Source organism: Haliotis rubra, unplaced genomic scaffold, assembly GCF_003918875.1.
Source record: "Haliotis rubra isolate DU_JTF1 unplaced genomic scaffold, ASM391887v1 Scf732, whole genome shotgun sequence".
Taxonomy (NCBI): domain Eukaryota; kingdom Metazoa; phylum Mollusca; class Gastropoda; order Lepetellida; family Haliotidae; genus Haliotis; species Haliotis rubra.
In genome coordinates, this window is record NW_025767449.1 from 9,775 (window position 1) to 21,879 (window position 12,105).

Here is a 12,105-nt window from a genome sequence, read left to right on the forward strand (position 1 = left end):
ATGGTTGTCTACCTGTGAAGATCTGGGTTAGAATTGGTCTTCAGCAACCCATGGTTGTCTACCTGTGAAGATCTGGGTTAGAATTGGTCTTCAGCAACCCATGGTTGTCTCCCTGTGAAGATCTGGGTTAGAATTGGTCCTCAGCAAGCCATGATTGTCTCCCTGTGAGCATCTGGGTTAGAATTGGTCCTTAGCAACCCATGGTTGTCTACCTGTGAAGATCTGGGTTAGAATTGGTCTTCAGCAACCCATGATTGTCTCCCTGTGAAGATCACCGGGTTAGAATTGGTCCTCAGCAACCCATGATTGTCTCCCTGTGAAGATCACCGGGTTAGAATTGGTCCTCAGCAACCCATGATTGTCTCCCTGTGAAGATCACCGGTTAGAATTGGTCCTCAGCAACCCATGATTGTCTCCCTGTGAAGATCACCGGGTTAGAATTGGTCCTCAGCAACCCATGATTGTCTCCCTGTGAAGATCTGGGTTAGAATTGGTCCTCAGTAACCCATGGTTGTCTCCCTGTGAAGATCTGGGTTAGATTTGGCCTTCAGCAACCCATGATTGTCATAAGAGGCTACTAACGTGATCAGGCACGGTGACTTTATGTGTGTTTATCCTGTTTGCTAATATGGACGCTCTAATGTCAGTTGTTTGGTGGGGTAGCCAAGTGGGTAGAGGGTTTGTTGGTTACACTGAAGAACTGTTTACGATTCCCCACGTGGGTACAAAGTATCAAGCCCAATTCTGTGATTTCTGGCGTGCCCCGCTGTGATGTTGCTGGAAAATTGCTAAAAGCAGCATAAAACCATACTCACTCACTCACTCTGATAAACCTGCAACCACAATCCATTACACATCAAATTATACAAGGAAATGTTGAGATAGGATTTGTTGACATGTCAGTGTTTTTATGCATCACTTAGCACTGTACAGTATACAGGGTGATTCACTTAAACAAAGTATTTATACGGATTTCTCAGTTACTTTCGATTAAATTACAATTTTCATAATGATTAGAATGACATATTAAAGAGATTACATTTGTGTGTAGCAGTATTGAGGTTTCATATGTTACAATGATATGATATGTACTGTCTGCCACTGACTCGCATAATACAATATGCTTGCCTGAAACTTGATACTTATGGTATTGAGACATGTGCTAATCTCAATGTATATCAGACTAACAGAATCGGGTGGTCAGGCTTACTGACTTGGTTGACATATGTCGTATCCCAACTGCGTAGATTGATGCTCATGCTGTTGATCAATAGGTTGTCTGGCCCAGACTCAATTATTTACAGACCGCCGCCATATAAGTGGAATACTGCAGAATGTGACGTAAAACTAAACTCACTCACACACTCAATGTATTTCAAGGACACGAAGCTGCTAACGAGTTTCACTCTTGCTAGTCTTGCTTTACAGATGTTTTCACCATTTCCCCTCACTTCGTTTGAGTAAAACTGTCAGGGATTCTCTGTAACAAACAGAACTATGGATGATGAAACATCAGAAATCTAGTCATTTTTACCGGATATCGGGTAACACAAGGAAGGCATGAACAGATGTTTCAGTATTTCTAGTACTTCAGATAGGTCTAGCATAGTTTTATTGTTGTCGCCAATAGAAATGTGTTGACCGGTTATGAGGGTATAGCATAGTAATAGTGTCATACTGGTAAATATTTGACTTTTTAAGTTTGTGATTGTACACAGTTGGTGATCAGTTAGGAGAGAATCAATCCATGTTGTTAATGTTATTAAATCACCCTTGGAGATCGATTACCTCTTAGGGACTGGTTATTTATGATAGCTGATGACTTCCTACATAGAGTAATATTTCTTTTAACCTCCCACCTTTATAATACCTGAGCCAGTCCATGGGTGGATCCAGGAATTTTGAAACGGGTAGGGTGGGGTGTTCAGCCCCATTGGCTCTGCCAACACAAAGAAAATCTTCAATGAGGTCTTAAGTCATTTTCAAAAGGGAGGGGTGGTGGTGGTTTTGAACCCCTGAACAACACATCCCCTTCTGATCCACCAATGCAGTCTCCATCTATGATAAATGATTATCCCACCTAGCTATTTGATACGTACCCAGCCCACCCACCTCTATGGAAGATGACCGACCCACCCACCTCTAAGGAAGATGACCCACCCAGCCATTCCCGGAGAAATTGGAATAACTATCCTTGTAATTTATCAAACACATTATCCTCACTACCTCCGTAATAAATTACCAGCCCTGGCAAATAATCAATCCCAGCCCACCTATCGCTTCACACAAAAATAGCTCTGTGGTAAACGATAAGCCGATCTGGATGTACCTGTCGTTAATAGCAAGTATGTCTTCTTTAAGGTTTTATTTATATTCATGATTATGTCTGGTAACACAAATTCTGATGTTGTACGAATTTAATTTATTGGATGATGTCATTCATTGGAGCAATAACCCTGAAATGAAGGGTAGTTATGTTTGAAAACAATGAGAAAAATAGTTCTTTGAAAATAAATTCATGAATAATAACTATGTTTTGTTAGATCTGTCTTTTATCTTAAGAAAGTTTAGAAGATTTATACTCATAAGAAAGTTTAGAAGACTATCTCAAGGTTTTGCATTTGGTAAAACGAATGTTTACATTCATTTTCAATCACTATCTCAGAGGCACTACACTTAAAATTTGAAAGATCCAGGTTACAGATTGATCTTCAGTAAATGATTGTCCTAAGAGGCGACTAACAGGATCAAGAGGCACGCTGACACTTATCGACGTATCCCATTTGCGCAGATGATTCTCATCGATCACTGGATTGTCTGGTCCAGACTCGATTATTTACATACAGCAGCCATATAGATGGAATATTTCTGAGTTTGACGTTAAACAACAAACCAACCAACCAGTATGAATCGAGATGAAATTGACTCGCCAAATTATTCCACATGTCCATGTGGAGCTGTGGCAAGGTGGCTAACTTGGCCAGAAAGATAAAAACACACATTAGTTAGTCCCGACGAGCACAAACAAGTCGCTATGTAAATGCAAGAATCTTGAGATCCGGGGCTTCATTATGACCTCTGACCCATATGAATAGTTCCTTCAATCATCAATAATGAAAAATTCAGAAATTTCTTTGAACTGTTTTATTATATCTAACACAACTAAACCAGAGACCATATAATAGATATATTATATGGTCTCTATACACTAAAACATTGAAAATGTTTTTCAAAAAAGAACTTGAAATGGATATTATGTATATCATGGTATATTGACCGTGGGATTAGCTGAGGCACGTGCATCTGTCTGCCCTGTAACTTGTGTGTGTAAGTCACGGCACATTGCGAGACCTTACGGTATTTAGTACTTCCGATGACAAACAACGTTTCATACCTTTTCGAAGGGTCTCATGGTTGTCAGCTGACAGTGAGGTACCGATAATCCTTGCAGGAATAATACATTTCAGCTGTGACAGCCAAGCATAGTTGTACACTTGGTCCGGTCTAGTAAAGTCAAATTTGGCGGTCGCACAATTAGGAACCAAAACTTCTTTTGAATATACGCTTGTCACCGGAAGCTGGGTACCGGAAGTAGCACTTCGAGAGACTCACGGGCCCTTACGTTCCACCAAGAGCAAACAGCGTATATCATACAAGGGGCGGATCAGGATATTGAGAAGAGGGTGCACATAAATCATGAAATCAAAGGTTAGAGGAAAATTCTCTCTCTGGGGTCTGGGTCTGTGTGTGGTGTGGATCCGCCCAACGGTGAATAAAGACATATTGGAGAGCGATTAGAATCATGAAATTGTTACTATACATGTGGATCAATAGAAGTATTTGTATCAGTTACTGAATGTGTCGATGCATTGAATCTTTCGGATGCTGTTGGTGTCACAATTCTTAAATAAGAATATGTTTTCCTCGCATGAAATACATTTAGTACGACTCATTTAGTGTCTACCTGCTCGGTACACTTCTACCTAACCTCAGTGGATACAGATGTTCAGTTGTTTCTCGGTGCATGGATGTCCTGTACACAAGGTGCCTTCATATCGCTTGTTTCTGTCTGAGAAGGGGAATGGTTCATTCTGGCATTGTGCTCAGCTCTATATGTATCGTACAAAGTTATATCGACGCATTTAGGGAGAAATTATCTTAATCAAGCAATCAACCAAGCAATCATACATGATTTCGTCTCTCTTTCTATCATGACATTACATCAGACACATGATGGCACATGTGTTGTTTTATTTGTTTAAGTTTTCACTTATCTGCATATGTATCGTACAAAGTTATATCGACACATTTGGGGAGAAATCTTTCTCAGTCAATCCAATCAATTGATTTTGCTTTGCTATGAGTTCTTGCGTACATGCCATAGCATTTCGATCTTATTATAAAACACATCCTGAAGGTATTCAAAGACGATATATACATTACTTCGCGCCTATTTCAGTGAGATTATGTTCATAAGTGTTTCTTCAAGAAGGCCTTCAGATCTGCCAGTGCCCGTAGGCTTCTTGCGCACATGTCGCAGTATTTTGACCTTTACTACAATATACCTTGTGATGGCAATCAAAGACCTACTTCAGTGGAGACTTCGTTCATAAGTGTTTCTTCAAGAAGACCACTAGATCCACCAGTGCCCGTTTGCCAACTTCAAATGGTATTGGTCCATCAAAAAAGAAAATCATTCCATGGAAACCTTCCTTATAATGCGCCAGATGTACGTCCACGCCTGCCTCCTTCAATCGCTGCGCATATATAAGTCCATCGTCGCGCAGCACGTCATATCCGGCGGTTAACACATAGGTCAAAGGTAAACCTCTGTACTCCGCGTTATCGGCCATCAATGGCGCGAAGTATGGGTCAAGGACAGTGCCTTCAATTGTCGAAAAAAGGTTTTCGTTTCCGAAATCGGTGGGTTTAGAGGGTGACTTCAAACTCTCAGTCCTGATATGCTCCTTCATGTAGTATTTCGGACTAATCCTTTCCGCGTATTTCGACTTTTTGACAGCAGATGAGGTGTGCCTGTTGGCGAGGATGTCGTCCATATGGTCGTAGCTGATGTTGCCGTAGTTCAGCCAGTAGGACAACATGGAGACGTCGTTCAGCATTCCCGGGATGTACATCCTGTTCTCGATGTAGGATGGAGTCTGGAGATCCAGCAGCTGTAGACAGGGATATATCGAAACTTGGATCTTCATCTTCTTCAGGCGGAGGCCCACAGCGGCAGTCAGATGTCCTCCGGCGCTGTCACCAGATATCGCTACTCGGGTCGGATCTAAATTCAGCTTGACGGCGTTGTTTAAAACGGCGGTGAGGCAGTCTTCAAAAGGGACTGGATGAGCATGCTCGGGAGACTGACGGTATCTGTGAAAGAAAACTAAATGTTTTGTGTGACACTGATACATTGTCGACCATCTGTCGAAGACGCCACAATTTGCATACAGAATTGCCTCCTTTGAGCAGACCAGGAACCTATGATCGTCGGTTCGAATCCCGGTTTGTAGTACAGAATCTGTGCTCGTAGCAAGTAGCATACGTGGGGCTGTCACGTTAATCTGACACGCTGAAATAACATGGAATGCTATTATGTTAAAATCCAGCTCCATCTATCAGCCCTATGCCCTTAAATGCCCGGGGTGCCGTACCACTAACCGACCTTATCTAAGATCAATCTTAGCAAGTTACGCCAATTTTACAATCGTCTTAGCTAAAAGTTACACCCGTTCCACTAACCGATTTTAGGCCGATCGTAGCCGGTCCCGATCTTACGATCCCATCCAGGTTTAGATCGAGACTCTTTCGTGCGAGAGATAGAGGAATGCGAGGCACGAGTTATCTCCCTTTGCATAGTCTCGCAAATGCTGGAAGTAGTTTACGAACCAACTGAGTGAGTGAGTGAGTTTAGATTTACACCGCACTCAGCAATAGTCCAGCTATATGGCGGCGGTCTGTAAATAATCTAGCTAAGATGCATAGCGTTCACTAACGTTCATGTTAGGGAACGCTATGTATCTTAGCTATAAATAATCTAGTCTGGACCAGACGATCCAGTGATCAACAGCATGAGCATCGATCTGCGCAATTGGGAACCTATGACATGTGTCAACCAAGTCGGCGAGCCTGACCACCCGATCCCGTTAGTGGCCTCTTACGACAAGCATGGGTTATTGAAGTTCAATATTCTAATCCGGGCCTTCATGGGTCTTTTTCCAACCAAGTGTAAACGCGGAGAAAAAACCTAGAGCAAAATATTAGGGTAGTGAGCACCTTGGTTTCAGGTGCAAGTGCGTTCGAACGCTGGGTATCAAGCATACTATAATAATAATAATAAATGCATATTTAGTGCGCCTATTCCATATCCTTGGGCATGCTCAAAGCGCTGTGTACAGATAATTTACACGAGAATATTTGCAGCCGAGATTATAAGTAATATACTGAGAACAGGTTTTACAAAATGTCAATTGTGTCAGAGCTTTTAATATGTGCCTGAACCTTGTCAGTCAGAATAAACAAGGCGTGACGAGGCTATGACGTATGTAGAATCTGTCAGTGGTCTTGAATAACACGCGGCCTGCCTTTAGAATCCCCCACCAAATATGCGCAGTGAAATCAAGCATATTTGTATCTTTTTGCTTCAGAACATTGTTCACTTCACGGCTGTCCCTATTCTTAACCATGACGTTGCAATATTGTTGTACAAATGTGTTACACCGACTCGCTCGGTTGTGTTCCCATGACGACAGTGGTCAGACTGGCCTGACATTTGTAAGGCTTCAGTGCAGTGTTTGTTTACATCACAGAAATATACAACTTCATTACATGGAGGATTTTAGGGGACGCTCACGGTGAAATGCTCGCTCTTATTTTTCACATAGAATAGGAAAGCTCCCATTTTGGTTTCTCTACGATTGATTTTAGCTATCCTAAGTTGGTCATGAGCAACTTAGACTTTGAATCTTAACTTTACGATTGACTTAGGTAAGATTGGTTAGTGGAACGGTATGCCGATCGTAACGTCACGCTAAGATTGGGATTTTAGGGGTTTACGATTGGCATAGGGCTAAGATTGGTTAGTGGAACGGCACCCAGTATGATTATACAAGACGAAACACAGGGCTACATGGACCACCCTGTGACATATTAGTGCTTTAGGTGAGTTTTAGGACACCAACACACATAAGCTTCCAAAAAGTTTTGAAAAGATATGCATTTGACCTTGCCCCGTGAAAATGGAATATACTGTATGGTTTTCCCCTTTCAAGATGGTGGCACTTAAGACAATGACTGCGGATAAGGGACGTTTACCGTACTTACCCTACTGACACCACCACCATGGACACTCTCTTGGCCAGCTCCCTCATTGTCGGGTCGTACACATCTGGAAACATCATCAACTCATAATGGCCTTTGTTTTGTTTGCTGTTTACACTCAGCAACATTCCTGTTATGCGAATTCTTCACTTAACACGTGACCTCATTATGTCACGATGAGTTGTCTTTCCGAAGCCAGTGTACTACCAATAAGGATCCCCATGTGCGAATATATTAAGCATCTTGTTATTGAAGTAACGCTCGGGGTAAAAATTGGAAGACAACCAACAACTGATTCAGTAACAGAGGCCTTTTGTGCTCAAATTCAAAACCAGTACCACTCACCATCACGTCTTGTGTCATGTGCCATGTGTCATGTGTCATGGTGACAGGTGAGATGTAAACTACCAATAGACAGCCAGGACCATCCACCATCACGGCTTGTGTCATGTGTCATGGTGACAGGTGACTTGTAACCTACCTATAGACAGTCAGGACAATCCACCATCATGTCTTGTGTCATGTGTCATGGTGACAGGTGAGTTGTAACCTACGTATATACAGCCAGGACCATCCACTATCATGACATGTGTCATGGTGACAGGTGAGTTGTAACCTACCTATAGACAGCCAGGACCATCCACCATCACGTCTTGTGTCATGTGTCATAGTGACAGGTGAGTTGTAACCTACCTATATACAGCCAGGACCATCCACTATCACGGCATGTGTCATGGTGACAGGTGAGTTGTCACCTACCTATAGACAGCCAGGACCATCCACCATCACGGCTTGTGTCATTTCTCATGTGTCATGGTCACAGGTGAGTTGCAACCTACCTATATACAGCCAGGACCATCCACCATCACGTCATGTGTTATGTGTCTTGTGTCATGTGTCATGGTGACAGGTGAGTTGTAACCTACCTATATACTGCCAGGACCAGCCACCATCATGTCTTGTGTCATGTGTCATGGTGACAGGTGAGTTGTAACCTACCTATAGACAGTCAGGACCATCCACCCATCACGTCATGTGTCATGGTGACAGGTGAATTGTAACCTACCCTTTATACTGCCAGGACAAGCCACCATCATGTCTTGTCATGTGTCATGGTGACAGGTGAGTTGTAACCTACCTATAGACAGCCAAGACCAGCCACCATCACGTCATGTGTCATGGTGACAGGTGAGTTGTAACCCATCTATAGAGACAGCCAGGGCCATCCACCATCACGGCTTGTGTCATGTGTCATGGTGACAGGTGAGTTGTAACCTATATACAGCTAGGACCATCCACCATCACGGCTTGTGTCATGTGTCATGGTGACAGGTAAGTTGTTGTAACCTACCTTGGAAGACACACTCTACACATGTGGGAAATCAAACCCGGTTTTCGGTGTGATGAGCGAACGCTTTAATCACTAGGGCCACCCCATCGCCCCCAAAACAAAACCAAACCTACCAGTTTTCCATGAGTCCTGAGTGCAGCGTCCAGGATCCTGGCGTTCCACACTTCCTGCACGCCCTCGGGAACAGACGTGTCCAGGTAGCGGAACAAGCCAAACGCCAGGTAGGCGGCCACTGTGTCCGTCAGCAGGTGCCAGTACGCCCATCTTGATAATGAAAACCTGCGTCATAAAACAACATGCCATGATTTCATCTCTAGGTTTGGCAGTACGTTGGCTTTGTGGATTCCACTAAAGTGTAACACATCTTATGTTTGGGATTACACTTTCCAAGTAAAGTACAAATGGAAGCCGCGGGTTGACTGGGTTAGACGGCTGACTTGGAGTGAATGAGTGAGTGTTTGACTTTAAGGGTGTGGGTTCGAATCTCGTAATTCTGAAATGTTTTGTTCGGAGAGGTGGATAGGCCTTGCCTGTTCATCATCCCCATTCCATTCAGGAAATAAATCACGTCTTCCATCTGTGTCTACAAATCCGTATATAACAGTAGGCATTTAAATGGACACTGACTGCAACTGTGCCGTATGAAATATATAATAAGTCATTTTACCGCCTGCTGTTAAAAAGTTGAATTATGTGGACGAAAAAATTAAGTCGTACAAAATCCAATCTTTATTTCAAAGACGTTAGTGTACCAATGATAAGAGTAAGACTTAGACTGTATGGAACACGAATAAATATACTGAACATCATTGAAAACGCACCACCTGTAAATTTTGAAATATGGTAATAGGATTGTTTTGAGAGTGAAAAATTAACGTTGGAAATGTTGTTAATAACACAAAACAATACATAATGCTGTACAGTAAAGAACGGATTGCCCGAACATTATTATGGAACACATCACATGACAACAACAAAAATTCATGCACTACACACATGAAAAGCACAAATTGCATGCGTAAAACATGCTGATTTAGGGTATAAATGACCGTCGGCAAAACCGTTCTCATTTTAGCTGTACCTCCGCAAGTAAAGTTTATTTTGCAATGCCAAGATTGTCACCAGAGGAACGAGAACGGGCGTTGGGCATGTTGCAGGTTGGCACATCAAGCAGGATTATTGTCAGACGATTTGGTTGCCATCTTTCCACCATCATAAGACTTGCCAACAGGTACCAACAAACAGGAACCACCAGGGACCGCCAATGTCCTGGCCAGGCATCGTGTTACCTCCCCTCGCCAAGATCGAGGCATTGTTTGGCGCCATATTCGGGATCGTATGTTGCCGGCTGCCAGAACCGCCAACGCTGTCCAAGGCCGACGTGGTTTGATCAGTACTTCCACCTTCCGACGCTGCCTCCGTGCGGCAGGATTACGGTGTCGACGACCTTATGTTGGACCCATCCTGACTTCGCCGTGAACGCCGACGATGGGCTGAACAGCATCGTTTGTGGTTGTTACGACGTTGGCATGGTGTTGTGTTCTCCGACGAGTCACGTTTTCACTTACGAAATGCTGACGGGCGTCTACGGATATGGCGTCGACGGGGAGAACGTTACCATCAGGACTGTGTAGTGCAAACAGATCGGTGGGGTGGAGACAGGATTATGACAGACAGACAGACAGACAGACAGATATATAGTTTATTAACGATTACATGAAATATAATACACAATATGCATAGTAAAATATCGTTCACCAGCCAATAAGGCTTATGAGACACCATACACAATTTAATAACTATGTACATTTCGTTTTAGAGTAAAATATAAGAGGTAGATTTAAATGAATAACATTTTACAGGAATAGGAGTCGTCTTCTAAACATGTTATTCACAGTGGTTGATAAAATTAGCGGTGTGGGGGAGGGATCAGTTATCATCACAAAACCGCTCTGGTAGTTTGTCGTGGCAGAGTGAATGCCCATACTACCGTGACACCATTCTTCAGAACAACGTCATTCCCTTCTTTAACCAACATCAAGATCTGCACACATTCCAGCAGGACAATGCTCGAGCGCACACTGCACGGGTTGCAAACACAGTTTCTGGCAAACAACAACATTCCTCTGCTTCCATGGCCAGCATTGTCACCAGATTTGTCACCAACACCTCTCACGTCGCCCACAGATCAACAACCTTGGGGAACTTGAGAATGCCTTGCAACAAGAGTGGAAATGCATTGCCTCAAAACATTATTCAGAGATTTATCAGTTCAATGAGGAGACGTTGCACAGCTTGTGTTGCTGCTAACGGTGGTCATACACGTTACTGACTTTCCAATTTGACTCCATCATTCTTTCATGGTCAGCTGAATTATAAACTTCACTGTTTTGTTGGATTGGTTCTTGTTTCTTTTTCTTTACCAATCATTGGACTACGAAAGTATGTAATATTTACACCGATTGCTCATTTATGCTCTTGGAAATCCAAACTAATACAGGTGGTGCGTTTTCAATGATGTTCAGTAAGTAATTATTTAATGTAAAGTAAAGACTTGGGGTTAGTGAGTAAGTGAGTGAATTTATTATAACGCCACCTTTAGCAATATCAGGGCGGGGACACAAGAAAAGGCTTCACACAATGTACTCATGTGGGGTATCGAACCCGGGCCTTTGACGTGAAGAGCAAAGACTTTAACCACGAGGCTACTCCACCACCCCCTCAAGACATATGTTCTAGTACGACGGTAATCTTCACTATCTTATTCGGTGTCCAAAATATACTTATTTTAAGCTCGAACGACAGTTTTGATCTGCACGCCCTCCCTTTATAGTAATTATAATTTGAAAATAATAGAATTTTTCGGCTGAAATAACGCGTTTATTAATTGAGATCATTTATAGCATGATAAAACAGTATCTACACTTATATCTGTTCCAGTAGTGTGGGGACAATATATAGGTGGTCAGTCAGCATATAATGTACATGACTTATATAAGATGAGTCCAGATATTTTAAAACTGCTTTATCTGCACAAGCTCTTCTGCTGTTTAACGCTCGTCATTCAGCGACATTGGTTGAACGGCGAAATATCTTGTGCAGACTTTTTGAAATATCTGGAAGAGACAAGAAGAAAAGAAATACCTGACTCATCTTTTAAATGTCATATATGTGTGTGTGTGTGTGTGTGTGTCTCTATGTATATATATATATATATGCGCGCGTGCGTGTGAGTATGTATTAGAAATGGCACTCAAGTAGCTTATCAACCGGTCATTTTCGCTCAAAGTTGATATTGTTTAAACCAAATGGTTTGATGGTTTGTTTACTTGGTCATCCGTCATTCAATGACAAGAACACCATTCCACCATAATCTATGAATACCAATAAGTTTCCTATACAGTATACTAATACGAACCCATATAGCTGTA

The 12,105-nt window shown here is 42.5% G+C and overlaps 1 protein-coding gene across 1 annotated transcript; it reads right to left on the minus strand.

Annotated features, from left to right (window-relative positions):
* Window positions 1-4,549: 4,549 nt before the first annotated feature.
* On the minus strand, window positions 4,550-9,955 carry LOC124259684 (neutral cholesterol ester hydrolase 1-like). Its single transcript, XM_046693863.1, has 5 exons — window positions 9,918-9,955; window positions 8,788-8,953; window positions 7,944-8,016; window positions 7,327-7,390; window positions 4,550-5,376 (listed from the first exon to the last, which is right to left on the minus strand). Exons 1-5 carry the CDS (start codon window positions 9,953-9,955, stop codon window positions 4,608-4,610), a joined length of 1,110 nt encoding a protein of 369 aa, XP_046549819.1. The 3' UTR covers window positions 4,550-4,607.
* Window positions 9,956-12,105: the final 2,150 nt, after the last annotated feature.